General features: G+C 39.2%; 2 protein-coding genes across 2 annotated transcripts; both read left to right on the top strand.

Annotated features, from left to right (window-relative positions):
* The first annotated feature begins 1,485 nt into the window (after positions 1-1,485).
* On the top strand, positions 1,486-13,868 carry LOC147172303 (diacylglycerol O-acyltransferase 1-like). Its single transcript, XM_086079333.1, has 17 exons — positions 1,486-1,920; positions 2,593-2,680; positions 4,044-4,084; positions 5,016-5,101; positions 6,201-6,253; positions 6,831-6,936; positions 10,250-10,378; positions 10,683-10,751; positions 10,866-10,969; positions 11,178-11,216; positions 11,313-11,354; positions 11,436-11,480; positions 11,599-11,711; positions 11,969-12,034; positions 12,450-12,537; positions 12,641-12,703; positions 12,990-13,868. The coding sequence occupies exons 1-17, from the start codon at positions 1,679-1,681 to the stop codon at positions 13,137-13,139; spliced, it is 1,524 nt and encodes a 507-aa protein (XP_085935459.1). The 5' UTR covers positions 1,486-1,678; the 3' UTR covers positions 13,140-13,868.
* Positions 13,869-16,641: 2,773 nt separating this feature from the next.
* gpr20 (G protein-coupled receptor 20) lies at positions 16,642-22,467 on the top strand. Its single transcript, XM_086079050.1, has 7 exons — positions 16,642-16,856; positions 19,506-19,765; positions 19,843-20,109; positions 20,561-20,805; positions 21,225-21,309; positions 21,388-21,513; positions 21,964-22,467. The coding sequence occupies exons 2-7, from the start codon at positions 19,562-19,564 to the stop codon at positions 22,147-22,149; spliced, it is 1,113 nt and encodes a 370-aa protein (XP_085935176.1). The 5' UTR covers positions 16,642-16,856; positions 19,506-19,561; the 3' UTR covers positions 22,150-22,467.
* Positions 22,468-22,717: the final 250 nt, after the last annotated feature.

The raw sequence follows: 22,717 nt of genomic DNA, 5'->3' as shown, positions 1-22,717 counted from the left end.
TCACTTGCCAGCTTGATATGTAAAAGCACACTGAAGAAGAAACGACAGTAGGGCCAGTCTCATTGAAGGAACTCTTTCAAGTAGTTTCATCATGATAAGAAGGATAACGGAGATCAAACTTTTCAGTTGGAACGATGATAAAGTTGAAGGATATGTGCAAACTTTCATCCATCCATGTATCCATCTATCCATCATCTTGGTAGTTAAATCAAGCTCTATGGCTAGATTTTGATTTTCCAATTTCTATACAGCTTGTTGTTATTAGGGTCGCAGATGTGGAGACTATCCCAGCTGACAATGGGCAAGAGGGTACACCCTGGACTGGTAGCAAGCCAATCGCAGGGCACATACTATATAGACAAACAACCTCACATTTACACCATGTGAGTAATTTAAAGTTTTCAATTGACATAACTTGGGTGGTTTTGGAACGTGAAACCGTCCAAGACTAGGGCTCGAGCCAAGAATCGGATACCGAACCTCTCTACTGTGCTAATTACTATAGCAATGTGAAAGTTCTTAAAGTGCTGTGTTCTGTTAAAGTCCACTTTTGATCTGAGAATCTAATACTTTAAGTCTTTCCACAAGGAGCGATTATTAATCTGTTCTAAAAAGGTTACCAGGGGAATTGAAATACTTTGTCAATCATTTGTCATTGACAAGGCCATGGTATTTACATTTCATCTGTTTTTAAAGATATGTTTCCCTTTAATCCATTGTGTACGCCTGCACGGCATGTCTTAGCATTCATAGTGCATTGTACAACATCTGTATGCAAATCAAAATGCCAGAAACATCTTGCCTAGGCTCACACAATAAATGATTGTTGTTCCACTAGCTGGTAGGGATGCAACGAGAGCGAAACATCACGATACAATACATGTCACGATATGAACCTCACGATGCAAAAATTATATATATAAATAATTTCTAGGACATTTATATATAATTGAGAATTTTTTTCTGGGTGTTGCCATTAAGTTTTCCCAAATATTGTAGTACCTTAAAGCTCAATAAACAATAGAAAACTGCTGCAATAATGCAGTAATTCCAAACAGGAACTGTGGCACACTAGTGAGCCGTGAACGATCATCAGGGATGCGGCAAGAAATTGTTGAATTGGAACTTATTTCTTAATTGCACATACATCTTTGTTTATCTATCTATGAGAGTGACATAAAGTGACAGGCAAAATACTAAAATCATGCTCCTATTCCGTTTGATTGGCAGGATGTACAACAAACCGTTTATCCACTTTGTATGCATGTGTTCAATCTAACAGCCCCAGATTTCATTAAACACATTTGTGGGTAAATTTAGATTAGATTAGAACGTCATTATTTTAATATTTATACTTTTAAATGGGAAAAGGAAAAACTGTCTATTTAGTGTTGATACTCACTCAGTAACAGTCAGTGGGTTTCAGTGTCAGATTTCAGGGCTGCCTTCTTCTTACGTCACGCTTCCAATGACATCACGACACTCCTACCTGTTATGGGAGAGTGCGGAAATCTGACTTGGGCGGATTTGTTTGACAAGTTACTACTACTTCCCGTTTGTATTCGGTCTCACGCCCATGTGGCTCAATACAGCATCAAGTATGCTAATCCTTCAAGCGAACAAGCTAAGTGAACTTTAGACTTAACTTTTTTTGTTTGTTTAGTTTTTGCCGGCCACCATGGGAGATATGGACACTGCCGGGACCTCCAGTAGCAGGAGAAGGGCCACATTTGCGGCGGGGAGAGGAGCGAGCGTGCAGCCCATGAATGTGAAGTGTATGTCGGCGAGTCAACTCTCAGTGGCCGCTGATAGAAAAAGCGACAGCGAGACGTGCAAAGTTGAGCGTTTGTTGGAGACAGCCCGGCCCACGGCCAAGCGTGACAAGAAAAAACGCAACAATGACATTAATGACAGATTAAGGTGAGTTATACATGGAAGACAAAGCATAGTTTACCGAAGTGTTACGTTGTTCATCGGCATAACGCCAAACGGTGTAGTCTGGAGGCTAATGTACATGTTAGCTAGAGTGGTGGCTATCGAGTTCATATATACTAGTAACTACCCTTGACTATTGTTTAAATAGGTTAACTCAGACGTGCTTAATAAACGTAAAATAAGTAAAGTACGTGTATGAAATCTAAATGCCACATGGTGACTAGTAGCCTACGTGGGTTCAAATTATCAGGTGCACAATGCATAGTCATTAAGTGCAATCAATTTTGTTTGCACGTGTGGCTTTCAAGGGCTTAAGTAAACTGTAAACTTTACGAGGTTGATATTTTGCCGTGACCGGCATCTCGCCACTCGTACTTTGCCGTGAGTCGCCCGAGAACTACAAGTGCAAATTCTCCTCCAGGCAAGACATACGGACTCGTGGCATAATGGTGGTCACTTCCGAAATGTAAGGTCACGGGTTATATTCTCATTGTGGACACTGGACAGTTGCCGCTCACGGCAAAATATCCACTAAGTGTCGCCTCCCAGTTTGAAGCGTCAAAGTGAGCCATGTGGAAATAGTTCCAATGCAAACATACCTACTTAAATGACAATTTATTAATCCAACTGTTGTTTTTATTCTCTTACCTAATCAAGCTGTCACAAGCCACAGGAGTCCCTGCTGACGTCATCCAGTGGTTTCAGTAACTACAGAGGGATTCTAAACTGGTGTGTGGTCATGCTGGTAAGAGAACACTTGTCAGCATGTACAGTATGGATACATCTGTAAATCTATTTTTGATTGTCCTCTTTTGAGTTGCTGGTGTGTTTGGGTGAGAGGAGGAGCACACGCTGGACTGATTGCCAGCAGATCGCAGAGCACCAACCCTTCACACTTAAATTTACACCGATGGACAATTTAGTGCCTTCACTTAGCCTAATTTACACGTTTTTAGAATGGTATGGTTGTTTGTCGAATTTGTGCCCTGCAATTGGTTAGTGCCCAGTCCAGTGTGTTGCCCGCCTCCTGCACAAAGTCACCAGGGATAAGATCCAGCTCACCCATGATCCTAATGCAGGTGAGCCTATATAAAAGGGATGGATAGATGAAGTAACCCAACATTCATGTTGTTGGAAATAGGGGGGAAGCCGGAGTGCCCGGGAAAAGCCCACACAAGGTCCATGGTGCCCATCACATATCCATTTTGAATATCTGATGACAAGACACATTAATATTCAACATTAAAAGATGCACACATGTTATCTCAAGACCCCTCAGCACATGTCTCCAAATTTGCAGCTGGAGATGAATTGCCACCAAGGACTAACTTTAAAAACATGTTATGGTTAATGAGTTTACTGTATATTTTAGCCTAAGAGTATTATATCATGAGTAATAAAAAAAGAAAAGAAATGTGTAGAGTCTTATAAACACATTAAGAACACTCACTTTGTCTTATTCATTGTCAGAATTGGTATTTTGCCAGCTTGAACACTAAATATACATCTTGGCAAGGTGTTTTGTTTTCAATCGATAGTCCCCTTAATGTGCCGTGAGTAAGTTTGACAGTGTTCTCAGATCTACCTCAGTCAAGATAAAATGCACTTTATGTACTCGCAACCCACATTATTTCCAGATACGGCACAATGATTGAATACAAAGCGAGTATGTTAACACATTTCTACAGAATTTTGTCTTCTCTGCTCAAATAAGGGACTGAATGTGAGAGAATAGGAGCAGGGATGAGGCTGTAGCAAAGCCTGCCTGCTGCTAATCCAGCCTTTGAACACAGATCGTTGTGTTCATCACGAGAGGTTTTCCCTTCATTCCTACTGAACTTCTGTCCCATCCCCAGGCATGGAGCCTTTGTGTGGGGTAATGAGATATCACCATCCATTCACGTATAGAGGGAGTGAGCCAGAGAGATTAAAAAAGGAACGACGAGAAAAAAAGATGAAGTGGAAGAAAAAGTTGAGGCGAGAAAGAATGTTGAAGAAAATAGAGAATTTATCCCATTAATGAAAAAGTGATTGAGGGCAAGAAAAAGTGCCATTTTGCAAAATATAGTCATGTCACTGTAACCTGTAACTATTGTTTTTTGTTACAGGTACTTAGTAATGCCCGACTCTTCCTAGAAAACCTGTTAAGGTAAGCATGTGTGGCTTTGAAACCCCACCTGTGTTTTATACTTCTGTTATATAATCTTTTCATTCCATAAAATTTATTTTACTGGGTCAAAGAACCTTATGCACAGTGATGCATTAAGTATTAATGGTGGAAAGGTCAATACGTTACAAGCTACTGGAACGCCATCAGACTGAAAATTGACTGCTGTCGTTAAATGTGTGATAATGCAAGTACCGTATTTTTCAGACAAGTCACTTTTTTTTTTTTAATTGTTTGGCTGGTCCTGCGATTTATACTTAGGTGAGACTCTTTTATATTAAAATTAGAGTTTACACTAGCATTAAAAAAATGGCCATTTCCTAATCATGTTGACTTTCTGATGGATGTTGGCAAATACTTGCCGCTGGCCACAAGGTGGTGGTAATGCACCAAAAGGATTTGACAACCGGCAACAGAAAGTATAAGAAGAAATGGAAGCGGAATAAGAAGCAGTGGTCATGGCAACAAATGTGTGATGTATCGCTAGTTTATCATGTGGCTTCCTTATGCTACAACAAGGATTTACAGCACTAAACGCCACAATTGCCAACGAGGATTTTATCTTTGGCCACTATATGATGCAGGATTCTAGTAAAGCTAAGCCATTTTAAACAAACAAGAAAAGCTTTTCTGTACTTAGAAGCGGAGGTTTCTGTATGTTTAGTCTGTGTAAACTCCGTGTAACACCTCCTGATGTCAATTTTTACTCACTGAAATTGTACTTCCCCGCTATAATAAATAAAATTATTGCTATTTAAAAAGTGTCTTGGTGTTGCATTGGACATCATTTAAAAAATATATTGATTCAACTGGGTTTTCATTTTTTTGAAGCAAAACTGCAACGCTAAGTGGTTTGAGTGGTTTAATCTAAATTAAATGTTTTCTTAATCTCCCCCCAATTCTGATTTAACAGATATGGGGTTCTTGTGGACCCTATTCAAGTGATTTCCTTATTCTTGAAGGACCCCTACAGTTGGCCAGCGGTGTGCCTGGTAATTGGTAGGTACTATACACGTACAGCTCAGGTTTACCCTGAAGACAAAGATCATTGACAATGATACTTATAGTTAAACGTAATAATGTCCTCACTATGCAGTAGGCTACATTTATCAGCATGGACAATTACACATAGGGAAATGTAGCTTTCTGTTATTAAGGACTACATTGTTAGATTCGATGTAAAAACTTCAGTCGACACCATATGAGAAATGGACTTAACTTGCCTTTTGTTTAAGACACACACAGGCACATATATTTTTTTGCAATGCACAAGGTGAAAGTCTGCAGTGGTGCAGCTCACTTTGTCTCCTGAGGGATGCCCACTTGGCCTATATACTGATATACTGCATAGTTATTGTGCTGCAAAGAAAATAAGCAACATATGCCGTTTTTATACCACCTGATCATCCTGACTCAACTTTATTTTCTAGTACTCATCACTCGCATTCCCCAAGTGCAGCTGTTTGTCATAGAAAAAATATACTATAAATCTTCTCTATGTACTTTTAAATGCAAGTCATGCTAATAATCCTCTATTATAAAGCAATAGATTAGACTTAAGTCATTTCTGTATTTTAGGATTTTACCGCATCATTTTGTTGCTAAAGCTGATGGAATCCATACCTGATCTCTGATGTATCACATTTTACACACCAGTGATAAAAGCAGCCATTATTATAAATGTCGACTTTTAATAAACTTTCTGCAGTGAAGCAAAACGGAAAATTAATTACTTGTAATACTTGTGTATGCATGCATGGCAACCTGTATGGTCTGCTAGTGCTAGCTCATTTCTTTTGGCAGGATTGCTGTTAAATTGAGTGTGATCATGTATGTCTTTGTGAGACCAAAGCCAAGAGTGTTTGTCTGCTTATTTTAAGGGAGGAACATTTGCTTGTAAAAATTCTAATCGTTTTTGTTGTAAAGGTAAAAAAATTTTTTTAAATGTCCATAATTGTCATTCCTTTGGTCATATTTTGTAGTCATGCATTTTTTTTAATGGTAAAACTTGCATTATGCTTTGCTATACTTGCTGCTATGGACAATAGCATTTTATAAGGAAAGTCATTGTTGTTTTTTGACTCTTTGTTTTCAACAGTGTCCAGTGCATTTATCATGGTGGCTCTTTATACAGAGAGGCAGTTGTCAAAGGTAAGTGGAAAAAACCCTGCATTCTTCAATTTACCATTTTTCATTTTTTTATTATTTTTCTACAACCATTCTTCTATACCAGGGGTGCTCAAGTTCGGTCCTCGATAGCCCCTATCCAGCCTGTTTTCCATGTTTCTCTCCACTAACACACCTGATTTATGATCAGGGTCGTTATCAGGCTTCTGCAAAGCTTGCTGATTAGCTGATCATTAGATTCAGCCGTGCTGCAGGAGGGAAACATGGAAAACAGGCTGGGTAGGGGCTCTCGAGGACCGAACTTGAGCACCCCTGTTCTATACTGACTAACCCTCCCAGTTGCCAAGAAAACAAAATATGTGCTTAACATCTGCGTTTAGGATATTCTGTCATGCTCTGTCCGTTAGGAAACAAAAGCCTTCTAAAACTTTACCTTCATAAAATTGTCATGGAGTTGTGTTAACCTTCAATAATATGATATATTGCATAATATATAGCTACCTGTAATGTCAGTGTAAGCACAATATGTTTGACATGCATGGTTTATTTATTACAACCAATCCCACTAACCCCGTGTGTCTTTCTTTCTCCTCCTGCCTAGGGTTCATTCAATGAGCAAGTGGGTTTTCTTGTCCATAGTGTTAATTTGACTGTCATGCTGACATTCCCTGCTGCAGTAGTACTCTTGGTGCCCTCCACGACCCCAGGTAAAATGAGTGTGTTTTTGTTTTTTAACTATTGTTAAAATACAATTTCTCATGGCTCTCAATTAGCTACTAACTAGATAGCAGTGTGGCAGGCTAGCTGACTGGAGTACTGTATTGTCATCTGTCCACACTGAGCGCCTGCAACATGCTGTAGCTATGTGCAAAATTGAAAATAATGTCATTGCAGTAAAGATTAAGAGGGCATTCCCATCTTTGTCCTTCAAAGAAGCAGTCGACCCATTTGATTGTGCAGTAAAAGATGTCTCCTATAAGCCTGTCATAATTGCAGCCGGTTAGTGGTAATGGACCAGTTGGTCGTGACTGGATTGTATCCAGCTGGCGGGGGAAGAGAAGGGGAGTATAGGCGGAGGGTAGTGGTGCCAAAGAGTGTAGGTTTTTCAGGACAGGGGTCATCAAGGGTTCACAGTCTTCTGTCTGACGGAAACTATAGAATAAATACACACACAGTAGTAGGTTTCATCATACATTAACATTGGGTCAGGTTTTATGGTTACAACCACAATTTAAAGTGAAAGTCAACCTTAAACATTTCTTGACAATATTATGTTATATGTGACCTCACTAGTCTAAACACAACATTCTGATTAATATTACATTTGTGGAATAAGAGTTATGAAGCAAAATCCAGCTGTTTTTAATCCATTTCTGGAGGCAGCCATTTTGCCACTTGCTGTCGACTGAAGATGACATCACAGTTGCTCAGGGGTCGGGCAACAATCAAGCACAGCTGACCTATTTTTTAAGCCGAACTGTGGTTGATTGTTACCTGAGACCTGAGTAACATTGATGTCATCTTCAGTCGACAGCAAGTGACAAAACGGCCGCCCCAGAGATGGATAAAAACGGCTGGATTTTGTTGCTTATATTATATTCCAATAGTGCAATATTAACCAGAATATCACATTTAGACTAGTGGGGCTGCATAGAACATAATTATCGTCAATCATTTTTTTGTGGTTGACTTCCCCGAGTGCCGTCTCAAAACAGGAAACTATCTTTTTTATAACGAAAGTTAGTACAATTTACCAAACAAGCAAAAATACCTCCCTAAAGACATGAATGTTCTCAGTATCCTTCGAAAAGTTCAAGTACTGGTGTCGCATAAGGTATCATTCAAATCCATATGACAAGTTTTCTACTTTTCTCAGCTCTTTTCGCACACTGAGCAAAGCAAACGCCGCAGAATCTCTTTGTTGACGTCCTGGTTGGTCGTCAGAAGGAAAAACTTGTAGTTTAGATTTGAAATAGACTATATATTTTGTGACATTGAACTTTTCAGACACACCTCATGTTTGAGACAGAAATCTTGTGACACAGCTGACTGAGCATCTAAAAAAGTGTTTCCCAACCTTTTATTCAACCAAAACACATGTTTTACAGATAAAATAGTATAACTGTTACATATACAGCACTCATTGTGAAATATGGACATAATTACAATTGGATAATTTCCTGCAGCACACTAGTGTGTGTGCTTTGCTTTTTCTTGGGCATAATCTACAGGCAGATGTAAATAAAATCCCCATCAAGGTCACTGTTGTCACCTAATCACCAAAAGTTTCACACCATTAACATAATAAAGTATGGCGAATACAGATCCTTGGCATTGCTTCTGTCCTTTAGTCATCGGTCTAGTGCAGCCGTGTATAATCTCAGGAGACATATTATGAGGCTGATAATGGCTTTCTTGCAAATGCATGGTAATTTGGTTGTTCCATTGCATGCATTACGCTGAGATGTTGACTTGGCATTGAGGCTAGTTTAATATCCAAACATCATAAAAGGCAGAAAGTGTCGCTTCTGCTTTTTGTCCCCTCTCCTCTCCCCTCCCCTCTGGTCCTGTCCTCTCCTCTTACTGGGAGGTGAATGAGTAAAGGAGTCAGCCCATCTGTCTGTTCTCCTCCTAGCTCTGCTGTTCACACCGGAAGGGCAGAATAAGAGGGCACGTATGTGTGTGTATGTGTATAAGACCACCAAGTGTGTGTGAACACACACCTGCCTCCACAATATAAAAATGAGAACGAACAAAACCGCAGTCTTTAAAATGGTAAATACATCCACAGCAACATTTAATAAGTTCCTTTTAACTTAGAAATGACGAATTACAGTTTGATGTTCTATTTAGGGAGTGCAGCCATTTGATGTAGATTACCTCCATTTTCTTGGGTACAAAATGATTTGGAGAAAGTGATATCATTGTAAATATAAGAAAATGGTTCACTGATTCACCCCCACAATTCAGATTTTCCACTGAACTTCGTAGTCATTGCCTTAAGAAGTTAGGATCTTCTAAATGTATTTTGGTCAAGCTACCACACTTTTCTATAGATAAGCTGCAAGTAGACAGTATATATGCAAACAGCAAATTATGTGAGCTTGCTGACAGACTGGACATTTTTGGCTAATGAAACATTTTATGAGCTCATGGTAGACCATCACTTAACCACATGATGCTGTTAGCACGCTGACAGTGTACTTAACAATTATATTTCAGAATTTTGAACGTTTTTATATGAATTCATGGTTTGCTATGAGTAAGAGGACATATTAGGATTGACAACATCAGAGTAAACGCATAGTCTGATGAAAATTACAAAGTGTAAAATTATATTATTTTACTAGCTGCTGTTTCAGCCTGTGTTGACGAAAGACAGAATGCTCATGGTAAGGTCACTGAAATCATCAGAGGGTTTCTCAAAGGGTCAGTAATCCCACAATGACAGGGTGGACAGCAATTTCAGGGACACGTGCAAAGTATGATCATGATAATAGAATATATATATGATCAAAATGACTCTCAAAATGTTTACAATAATTGGTGATTGGTCAGAAATGAGTACTTCCCGGTTTTTGTCAGGGTTTAGAGAAAAAAAATCAGAACATTTAGATATAGAGGCTATTCATTAGAGAGCAACAATATATAAACACATTGTTGGCATTCTTTTGTTTTTACATGAATGTTTTTAAAAAGCAAACATGTTTGTGTGTTTAATGGCAGTATTATGACTTGGATGGAAAGTTTACCTCATTGTGTGTGTGTGTCACTATGATCACCAGTAGCTGTCTACTCTGGAGGCTACATTAGCCAGAGAGACAGATGGCAAATGAATAGAATCGGCTGTGATTTGACGCCAGGTGTTCTGACCTGCACTTTACCCTGCTGGCACAATACTCTTCATTTGTGTTCCTACCGTGTGTGCAATTGTATTAGTGATAAAGTGTGCGAGTGTGACCCTCTGCAGGCACTGCTCCATCCTCTCTCTCTCTACCGTTCTGTCTTCCTCTCTTTCAGTTGGAGGTGCGTTTGCACTCGGTACTTACACCATTCTCTTCCTGAAGCTCTACTCCTACAAGGATGTCAACAGGTGGTGTCGGGAGCTGAGCACCATTAAGGCCAAGAAACTGGCAAGGTCACTGTCTTGTAAGTTACACACACACACACACACACACACACACACACACACACACACACACACACACACACACACACACACACACACACACACACCCATGCACACACACCCCACACACACACACACACACACCCATGCACACACACCCACACACCCACACACACCCACACACACAGAAATGTAGCTCTATCCTTTGGTTGTGTTCTTACAGTGACATCTATAGGCAAGCATATGTTACTGCAGCCTTGCTCATTCTCAATTTGATTAGTGGTAGACTTTCATGTATTTATTTATTAATTTTTTGGTCCATAGGTCCATCATCAGAGTACCCTAATGGAGATGACCAGAAAGTGTGTTACCCTGGCAACCTTACAATTAGAGGTACTTAATTTTGTTGGTGTGATCATTGTTATTTTTTTCTATTATTGATTGCTCCATTTTCCTGTAAAATATTATTCTGAATGTCTCGTTTGGCTTCTCATTGTGTATCTGCAGACCTGTGCTACTTTGCCTTTGCGCCGACTTTATGCTACGAGCTCAACTTTCCTCGCTCTCCCAAGATCCGCATGAGTTTTCTCCTAAGGAGACTTTTTGAGATGGTAAGATATATTTTGTCTATTACTCAACTTGTTGTAAGTCAAATTAGCCTGCATCCACATTCGGGCATGAATTGCTTATTTGAGGGAAAATAACAGGCCATGCAAACAAAGTATGTAGGGTATTTGGGAATAGTCTTCAGACTGTTGTTGTCGAACATCTCGGAGTACGAATATATTGACGTTTCAACTGTGTATGTTTTTCCCCCAGCTATTCCTCATCCAGATGTTAGTGGGGCTAACGCAACAGGTACACTTGTACTGAAATCATTGAAGTGCCTCTTAAAGATGAAATTATGGTGGATACCTGAGAATATCTTAATGCTGTTTTTTTACTGTCTTGTAGTGGATGATTCCCATCATTCAAAGCTCCATGAAGCCGCTGGAGGTGAGCATCGAGCATGGCAGGCATGTTTAGAACTGTTTTGAATTCATAACCATTTCTTCGCTTTCCTCTCTTGTCTTGAAGGACATGGATCTCTCTCGGATGACTGAGAGACTCTTAAGATTGGCTGTGAGTAAATTTATAGCTAAACATGGGGCTTTGCTGATAACAGATGGCAAGCTATTAATTTTTACATTATTTCATGCTGTATATCCTCATGTTTATATGAATCCCTGTCTCCCTATAGGTGCCCAACCACTTGCTTTGGTTGATATTTTTCTACTGGTTCTTCCACTCATCTTTAAACTTCACAGCAGAGCTTCTGCGCTTCGGAGACCGACACTTCTACAAAGACTGGTGGTAAATATTTAGTTTCTGTGAGTTGTTTTCTCTTTTAATTTTCACAAAGTTTTTATTGGACTAGTTACTGTAACTCATGGCTGTGAATGTGGTGAGTGACAGTTGATCATTTTGCAAAGCCCAGGGGGTATGAGACGGTATTAAAAGTGTCTGATAGAAAGCGTTTTCCATCAGTGTTAATGAACGTGTCATACCCACTGATCCATTATTTAGGCTCTGTAAAGCCTCAGTATCCTTTTTCCTGACTCATCTTTCAGGAACTCAGAATCGGTGACACATTTCTGGCAGAACTGGAACATCCCCGTTCACAAGTGGTGTCTCCGGTGAGTTATTCACACACTTAAGCTTGGCGACGGAGCAGTGAAATTTGTCGACGTAAACTCAGGGGAGCATTTGGTTTGATGCAAGCAGACTGTACATGACATTATGATGTTTGGAAAATGACTCGAAAGAAAGTGCTAGTCACAACAAGTACAAACATAACACAAAGGGAAAATGCTGCATCGTTATTCAAAGCAAAGTCTTCTTTTACAGCTATTAATTGATATTTTTCTTTCAGTCGATGAAGATACTTTAATAACAATGCTAACAAACAATGCAAAAAGCCATAGACGGGCAAACGAATAGCATCTCGGTTGTGGTGTTATTACCCTTAAAGCAATGGCTATTTGGACACACAGTGGAGCAACACATGCGGAAAAATCAAGTAAGCCACGTCACGTTGTGTTCTTCTTGCAGGCACTTTTACAAGCCGTTGCTGAGGAGAGGTTTTAGTAAGATCGTCAGCCAGTCAGCAGTCTTCTTCTTGTCGGCGTTCTTTCACGAGGTACAGCTGAGCACATGAACGAACCAAATATTTAGAAGCGCATATAAAGTTTCAAGTGTTCAATGCCAGCTGTTGTCCCCCCCCCCCCTTATTTGTGTGTTAGTATCTAGTGAGTGTCCCTCTGAGGATGTTCCGACTGTGGGCCTTTATGGGCATGATGGCTCAGGTAAGCTAATTTTGGAACCGTTATTGTGCCATTCATATTTTTGTTGAATTGCGAGTCCTTCCTTTTGTAAGGCTATTGTTACAAATAGCTAAAAAAAAGAATCACATGCTTCTACTGCCTTACAGTGAGCTGTTTTTATATCTACTTAAACTAAAATTTAATAACCAAAAATCCCTGCCCACCTTATGAGCATAGCAACATGTTGGATCTCTAATGCGATTACAACACAATCTTTTCTCTCCCACTCCTAATAAACATCAATGTTGTTGTCTTTATTCTTCATTAGCTTCCATTAGCCTGGTTTGTTGGCCAAAACCTGCGTGGTAACTATGGCAACGCCGCAGTGTGGATTTCACTCATAATTGGTCAACCGTTCGCCGTCCTGATGTACGTCCATGACTACTACGTCTTGCATTACCGACAAGAGACCGACTGATCTGAGTTTACAGACAGGCACTCAAGTTTAGATATTTTGTCGTGGTTACCTTAACTTTTAATTTTGGTGACCAACTCATTTTATGCAATTGTGACATTTTCAAGTGTTTCAAATGTTGCGGTTCATAAATATTTAGGTTGCGGATTTTCGGGTAATTTATTTTCAATTTCTCTGACACAGCCTCTTATGTATTGGATCCAAATAGTCTTTTTTTGTTTTGTGTTTTTGCCAGTGTGCATGTGCAATATGTTCTCACTTTAATTTTGTAGAAAATGGTGCATAGAACATCAAACCTTTTTCATTGCTGCACACTTCAAAATATGAATATGTTGCACTAAAACACTGTATTTTGCTACTTCAACAGTTTTTAATTCCGTTACTTGCTACACTTCTGTCCATACTTTTTTGTAAGAACAGACTCGTAAACTTTTGAAGAAAATTGGTGAAATGGTGAAAATGTTAAACTCCTCTGGTGTTCTTCTTTCCTCTAATGCATTTGTGGGAAAAATTGAATAATGTTAAATGTTAGTGCTGACTATTTTTGAAGTGCCTTAGGTAACATTATCATAGTGTATTTGTCATAGGGCTTTGTCAAAATCTTACTGTGAAGGAAAAGGTATGCCGGTGAGATTTTATTGTGGTACAGTTTATATTTTTTGTTTTATTTTAATGTTTATACAAAAATCATGTTGCTGTGCTGTTAAGGAAATAAATGTGAATTTTACTTTATCAACTGTCTTCGGTAATTTATTTATTTAAATAAACATTTGTTTCAAGATTTTGAGGAACGTCCCATTGAAATCCAGACTTCATTAATGTACAATATGTGATGATGTGATGATGTATGGTGGAGTCAACAAACACATGGATGTAGCCTACGGATAGGAAACCAATTAGCTGGTATCATTCCAAAATTATTCAAACACATGAGCTTTTTACCTTTGAAAATTTTCTGAATTTGAGTTCTTTGAAACTGTCTTTTAAATGTTTGTACATCTGTTGGTCACCACTGTTATCTGGTCTCATGGAGAGGCGTCAGATCTTCTGTAGACCGACCAGAGCCTCAATAAGTGGAGACTGAGCTCCCAAAGTTTAGAACAACTTTTGGACAGTCCTAGCTTATGCTATCAGGGAACTAAACTATGAAATTCTCTCCCTGCTGAACTTAAATTGGAGACAAGACAAGCGTCTTCTACAAAAAAATTTTTTTAGAAATATTCATTAATCTGTTTTGAAATCCATACAAACTCATTTTACGTTAACCAAGTTTGTACATGTTCTCATCATCATGACATGAGGACAAGGCTGCGAGTCTGCTTTTCTTCATGGTGACATTGAATTAAATAGAAGGTCTTAAGTAGTCACACTGTGTCTCTAGATGTTTTATTTTTTTTGTGCGTGTGTAATTTGTTTTTTTTGGGGGGGGGGATAATTATATACTGTATGTTGTAGCCTATTATGCACTACAACAATTATATAGAGGGCTACAGGCATGGGTGCATGCAATCCTTTCCCAAACTTTGGAACATTCCATCAAACAGGGGAGAAAAAATGTCATCATGCTGCAAAAGTCAAGTCAAGTGAAGGACAGACACCTCCCATATATCGGCCTCTCATCCCTGACAAATGTATCACGACATGCATCATGAGAACAGAGGGAGCGACGTAAAAGGTGGCGAAACTTTGCCGTCTGTCGTCCATCATTTGCTTATTCCTGACATGAATAGTCTTTCACTTCTCCTTGCTTGACTCACACGTTGGAACGTCATTGTTGACCCTCACACTCCCCCACAAACACGTCATACTCTGATCCACCTGTCATGTCTGTGTTAATACTTTCACCTAATGAATGCATTCACGAGCCTATGGTGAACTTTTTGGGACATTTCACCCTTCACTTCTTTTCTGTCTCCAGTGTCCTGCGTCTTTTCTTTGTGTCGTTTCTCAGTAACAGGTTGATCCATGGCCCTTGTCCAGACATCCGTTATTCCGGATGTTTCCGAGGAACGTTGCCAAGCTGTGAGTGATGATGATCCTCTCGCCAGGAAACCAGAAGACACAAACCTGTCTCAGTCTGTCAGATGGGATGCAGCAGAGGGCTGGGGGTAAAGTATGAGACTACTTTAGACACTATGCATACATGTAAATCAATGCATTTTAGCCATTTAAAGACAAATAAATCGTTGCTGTCCTGTGAAAAACACTTCTGTCCATTTTTGTCTTTTTTTTTTTTTTTTCATTTTTGCATTTAGGGGGTGAAACTGAATGCAGACATCCCAAAAATGTAAAAATAAAATGGACATACAGTAAGTGTTTTTCAAAGGACAGCGACGATATGCATGACTAGCATGGTGACCAAACGTCCTCTTTTACACGTACATATCCATTTTTTTTATAACCTGTCTGGGGGATTTGTAAATGAAATTGCCTGGCTTCATTGTGGGACAAATAGGAGGTGGAGTGCACCGTGTCGTTACAGCGACTGGTAGACCGCAGAGGGCACCCAAATCGACCACAAGGCGTGTAGGGGAAAAAAAGGCGGGTTTTGTGTGAGTGTGTTACTATTGTATAATAAAAATGTTTGGTTTTTTTAATGAAAAAAAACTAGGTCAGCTTTTCACGTACCACACTTCCTGAGTCTTTAAATAACCTGAGCTGTCGGCAGCCAAGAATTTTAGCTCACTGGTTGGACTCCGTGCTTACAAACTAGAGATGTAGTTGTGATACGGGTTTGATCCCCACTAGCCATAAAAAAAATAAAAGGTTATTCATTCATTTGTCAATATAAATAGCATCTTTGAGTAGTATTCAAGAATCTCTGGGCCTCTTTTTTTAGGAAATCAAAATGGTGCGAATGGTGATCGTTCTTATTATTGCCATTAATACATATGGAAAGTTGACAACTTAAAAAATACCTAAAATTTTGCAATAATCATAATAATAATAATAATAATAATGTTGTCTGCTGAATATTGATCCAGCCATCCATTTTCTATTATCCTCACTTGGGTTGTAGGGTGAGCTGGAGCCTTGCCCAACTGACTTTGGGGGAGAAGCTGTGCGCGCCCTGGAATGGTCAGCAGCCAATCGCAGGGCACGTAGACAAACAATCATTGTTTTTGGAATGGTGGGAGAAGCTGAAGTACCTGAAGAAAACCCACTCCAGCATGTAAACCCCACACAGGGAGACTGTAGCCCAGGTTCGAACCCCTAACCTCATAACTGGCTGACGTTCTAACCATTAGTCCATCATTTGCCCATTTGTGTGCGTGAGTTGTCATACTAGCGTACAATTTGCATTGGGCATGCGTGTCTGATCAAAATGTAAACAGATACTCAGACTTCCTGTCTGAGGACCAAACAGAGGGGATATTTAGAGGGAGTGAGAGAGAGAGAGAGTGGAGATGGGAAGTTAGGAGGGATGTTAATAGGTGGAGAAAGACGGAAAAAAGACACACAAAGGGACAATGGCACACAAATACAATATAGGGCTTTGGTGAATTCAATTTGGAAACAATTGCAGCAGCAAGAAAGAAGCTACAGGGACACAAGATGATGATGATGATGATGACATTTTGTCTGAACTTGTGTAGGGCAAGGTGAGCAGAGACAATGAATGCAAAACCCTGCTTGGAAAACATTACCGCATCAAGGATTTGAAGCCACCTGAGGGACTCTTGTCAGTCTCCTGCTGGGCTAATTGTGTTTTCTCTCAAGGTAAGTTGAAATTGTATTTTCTCTTTTAAGGCAAATCTCGCATTCTGTAATAGCGTTTACACCTAATCTGGGTTCCCACAAGTACAAGTAAAATATGCTTGCACGTCATGACCATTGAGCATTAACTACCACTGTTGCAAGTGTTTACTGCCTTTACTATTACAGTACAATCTCCACTTTGAGGTAAAGGTTTATTTGTTATTTGAGCTTTTACATAAATGTATTCTGTTGAGGGAAATGGGTTTTATTCCCATCCGCCCATCTTGTTTCTCAACAAGTGGACTTTTCCTGCAACCAGAACAGTTATGACACTTAAATCAAAGTTACTGCAGCAACAAAATGTGTCGATTGCCTTCAGGGGATCTCTCAAATGCAATAAGATGATGCTGGACAGCGTGAGATCTTTGTTCCATCACTCCCTTGCTATAGTCCTCTCAGGCACGCACACACATGCACAAGTGTATAGAGACTCCCACGCTGCTAGAATTTATTTGTGATGTGCCTCTGAGACCTCCGGACTCTTCTCCGTGCCATTGCATCACCGCTATATTTGATGTATTATATACAGCGACATGCTGACAGTATGCATTGATGTATTGGTTTAAAATATGCACTAAATAAATGTCGAATCCATTAGGAGGCCACACAAGCATATTTCCTAAAAATTGTAAATATATACTCAGACAGTGTGCCTAATGGTTAAACTGGCAATGTTTATATTGTCATGATCTATCGCAGGAAATCATAACTCCAATTATCAGTGAAACCTCCAAATTCTTAATTTGTTCTGTAATACTTCGAAGATGTTCATATTTTAAACCAATTTCCGTTATATAATGTCAAATGAATTTATTTGCCTCTGTCCCAAACTGCGGCCGTCATAAAATTTAAGTTTTAATCAAGGTTTTACATAACATTTTAACATTTACATGTATGAAATGTGTTTACATTATCATCTGCTGGGGGAAAACTTCTTTTTTTTTTTTTTGCATGTAGCATCATAAAAACAACACAAAAAACCATAGAATAAAAAATAAAATAAGTAAAACCTTTAGATGCCCACTGAAACTGAAAAGTAACTAAATTAGTCATTAAAGACCCATTTCCCAACCAAGCAACTTTTTCCTCCTATGGAAAACATTGTAGACCTTAACAAATATTAGAGCTGAAATGCATGCTTTGGATGGCTGCGAAACAGTGCCTTGTAGCCCACCACTTTTTTTGTGCTGTGCAATAGCTAAAGGTCACTATGATATATTGCTTAAGATTGTTATTTCTCTCTGAACATGGTTTTTACAATGAAGAATTACAGCCCAGCAAAAATTTAATTGCGACATTTTTTTTTTATTTTCTGTTGTCTCAAAGACAAGTCACATTATTCACATTTCACTCACACAGTGCGGCATGTGATTATCATCAAGTCTGAATAAAATCCATCAGCTGGCACATTAGCTTGCGTGAATGATATGCTTGGACTCGGAGTGCAAAACACACAGGAAGCGTTCGTGTTGACTAATACTTCGTTTCATGAAACAGAGAGTAACTACGTAGATCTATCTATCTATCCATCCATCCATCGTTTCCTTTTATTTTTTATTTTCCATAGCTTTTGAAATAGGTTATTGTAGAATATTGTAGAACCTAGATGACATTAAATTGCTGGCATATAATAATAATAATAATTATTATTATTATTATTATTTTATATAAAATAAGGACTTTTCACACAAATCCACTGTGTCTGAAAATATCCATCCCCATCCCCATGAGCTCATGTGAGATCAACGACAAATGAATAATCTGTATTTATATTTCCTTTGCACTGTGGCAATAAATAACATTATAAATAGATAGCACAAATAAACTGAAGATGGGCTTAAATTTATTTTGTTATTGTAGCCATGCCAACAGCAACAGCCGCACTGAAGTAGACAGTAGAGGACTGAGTTTGTGCATTTTCGATAGTGCTTGTCCTCAATCGGGTTGTGTGTTAGTCAGAGCCAATCTCCGCTGACTTTAGGACTGGACTGTCTGCCATCAATTATAGGAGCAAAACCCACACAGACACAGGGTTGAATGTGAATCTCAGCCACTGTGCTGGCTAGTGCTAATCTTGTTTACTGTAAATGTGGGGGTAAAAAATGTTGGAAGTGGCTGTCCCTATGATGTAGTTCTGAACAAGACAAGAAATGAATCCCAGATGACTACATTCAACATATCCCATTGGACAGCTTGATTGTTTCGTTAATCCTGCTATGCAAGTCGATCAAAGCGCAATTATTGTATTACTGCTCCAGCAAGTGGAATACAATAATACAGAGATATCCATCCATTCATTCATTTTCTATATCGCTTATCCTGTTCAGTGTTGTGGGAACTTATCCCATCTGACCTCGGGTAAAAGGCAGCATATACACCCTGGACCGGTCCCAAATAGTTTGGAATTTTTCACGAGAGTTTTTGTTTTCATTTTCGTTTTAGTTGTGTTTCTATTAGTTTTAGTATTAGTTTTATTTTTTTATATAATGTGTTTGTCTTGTCAAATGCTAAGTACCCTAAGTAAATGTGCAGAATTAATTTTAGAAGCATTGTCTGCATGTATTCTAACCATGTACTGATAACTATGCTCTTGTCATCGTCTTTATTCAGGTGTGCTCACCAACATCAGAAAACAGAAACTTTAATCATCATCATCCGTGTCCGTCATGATCACCGTGGGCGCAAACAGCACAGCATCCTGGACTGTAACCAACACTTCCCTTGCCAGCCACGCGGATGTGTCCAGTGTCAGCAACACAAGTGGCATGGAAGCATATCTGCAAAAATTAGCCCATTTGGATGAGGGACTTTACAATGACTTCTATGGACTTTGGATTGCGCTCATGATCGTAAACTCCCTTATTTTCCTGGTATGTAAATCCTGACTTTAAATGGAATGCTTAGCATATTTTCTCACTCATGTTGACTAGCCCGCCTCCAATTTCAGGTGGGCATGGTGCTCAACACGTTGGCTCTTTATGTGTTCTGTTTGCTCACTAAGCAAAAGAGCACCTCAGTGATCTACACCATCAATCTGGCCGTGACTGACCTGCTGGTTAACCTCTCTCTGCCGACACGCATCCTGCTTTATTACAGTGGAGGAGCTTGTCTCACCTGCTCCTACTTACATATCTTCAGCTACTTTGTCAACATGTATTGCAGTATCCTCTTCCTCACCTGCATATGTGTGGACCGCTACCTCGCCATAGTGCAGGTAAATTAAGCAGTAGTTGGGGAAGCATCCTCTTAACCCTGTAAAGCCTGAACCATTAAATATTGGACAGAAAACTAAGATTCTAAAGCAAATGTTTTGTTGTTTTCAAAAATGTATTTCCAAATAAGACTTTCAATTTGTATCATATTTGATACAACTGGTCATAATGATCAAAGGTTCTCTTTTGTAAACAACCCAAAACACAATAATATTTCATGCACAGTTTTTAAAAACCCTGTACAATATTTCTTTTAACTTAACATAATTTTTTTTTCACTTTTTAAGTACAGTTCAGTTATTGTTACTGTATTTTATATTTGGCTAATATAGTTGGTATAAATTGACAATCACTGTTTAGAGGCCTCAAAAATTCAATTATCTCCTATAATACGTTTGGTGCTATAAAGTTGTTTGTAAAACAATAAAAACTGTTATTTTCATGTCCCTACAGGTCGAAGCATCCCGTCGGTGGCGCAACACCGGCGTGGCCAAATGTGTGTGTGTGTCTGTCTGGCTGTTTGCCATCGTGGTCACCTACTCCTTCCTGTCCACGGCCTTCCAACATACTGAGTGCTGCCTCTCCAAGCTCCTCTTCCTCACCCTCACCGAGTTCTTTCTACCGCTCATCATCATCGTTGTGTTTACCCTGCGGATCGTATGCGCGCTCGCCGATCACAGCCTGATGCAGCAGAGCAGGTACAACCAGCAGATGTGATTATAAATTAATGGTTATTTTTTTAAACATTGGTTTCTGTTACTATAAAGTGTTGGCATGTTTTGTTTATATTTGCATTAAAAAAAAATGATTTCCTTACAGATTTTTAAAAACAATGTTGTAATATACATGCCAGGCCAGTAGGTGGTGATGTGACTTTATAAGAAGACACTTGCTGTCAACATTACGCATGTTAAAAAAAAAAAACGTAAAAATTGTGCCCCATGTGGTTAATGCTGCTTAGTGCTTCCTTACATGACTTCAAGACGAAACCATATATTTATCGATAATTTGTACATCACCATGTTACATAAAGACATTTGATAAAGGAGTTACAACAACATAGCAAAGTGAGAGAAAAAAATGCAAGAATAAATCGTGTCCTTGTTTATCCATGCAGGAAGAGACGGAGGAGGGCTGTCCAGCTGCTGACCACAGTGCTGATCATCTTTACTGTCTGCTTCACACCATTCCACGTACGACAGGTGGGTGAGAGGAGCTGGCACCCTCTAATCAACTGAAATTGTCAAGCAGTGATATTGCACTGTGTATTCGCCACGTAGGTGGTGGTATATTTCCACCCTGATATGCCTCACCACGCTATCGTCTACCATTTGACCGTCACACTCAGCAGTCTGAATAGCTGCATGGATCCTGTGGTCTACTGCTTTGTGACTAACAACTTCCAGGTAGGATTGCAACTTCTTGGTTCTACAATACAGTGGAATTTGTAAAGTTGAGAGGAAATAAAATCTTTAAAAAAAAAAACAACCTACAGTGGATATTTAAAAAGTCTACACACGCCTGTTCAAATGCCTGTTTTTTTAAGATTAAGATAAAAAAACAAAAACAAGACCAAGATAAATATACCATATGAAATAAAATAGAATACAATAATTCTCTATTGTCCACAGAGTTGGTAAATTGGTAGAAGACGTCCCCTTTATTCTGTGCCAAAACTTTTGCTGTCTAACTGCATTCCCAATAATTCTCAAAATACAAATAATCACAGGAGGGTGTAAAAAGGCATTCTGATCCATTGTTTTGCATCACCATAAAGCTGAACAGGACAGGTTAAAAAAATGTAGCACTCTTTATTGAGTCATTCAGTCATGACAGATTGTCACCTTCCTGGGCAGGCAACTATGAGGAATATTTTCCGGCGTGCAGAGGCAGAGCAAAGCAGCGGTGACATCATCAGCATGCAGCACAGTTCCAAGGCCTCAGGAGGGGAGGCCGCCACGGCCGTCCCTAATAATGTGATCATGATGAGCACAATTCCCCCATCACCGCAGAAAGGCACTCCGAGGATTCACAAATTGTAAATCACTTGAGGAATTTGCAGCATCAACTGTAGGATGGCCAGCGTGTTGGACATCATTGAACAGCATTGATACAACAAATTCAATTCATTACGGGGATGATGAAGACTCACTTCTGGTCTGGGCTGACATTTTAGATTGCAGAAAGAAGACTTGAATGGTAGCAAATCAAATGTTGTTATTAACAAAGGATTTTAATGGAAGGGGTGAAAAGGGATTTTTCTTTTTTTTTTTAACTAAATCAGGTCACACCTGTCCCTGTATGTTTGGCTTGGATTATTACCTCAAAGGATTTAAGACAACGTCAAGGAACGATGACCCCATTTGTACAGCAGAGGGCAGCACTGTTGGGAGAAAATTTCTGAAAAGCTTCCATGTATTGTGCAGTGTGTTAACACTTCTAATAAACTACCTGTTACAAACGCCACAAGAGTCCATCCAGCATTATAAAGTAGTTTAATGCGGAGAATTTCGATTTCAGTGACGTTTTAGCATTTTGAACAAGGATGATGAATTTGATGAACATTCACCTTATACTCAAATCTGACTCTCTGGGCTTCTCTGAGTGGTC

Source organism: Leptonotus elevatus, chromosome 6 (genome assembly GCF_054856555.1).
Source record: "Leptonotus elevatus isolate MCC_2025b chromosome 6, RoL_Lele_1.0, whole genome shotgun sequence".
NCBI lineage: Eukaryota > Metazoa > Chordata > Actinopteri > Syngnathiformes > Syngnathidae > Leptonotus > Leptonotus elevatus.
This window is presented reverse-complemented; position numbering and strand designations above follow the sequence as displayed.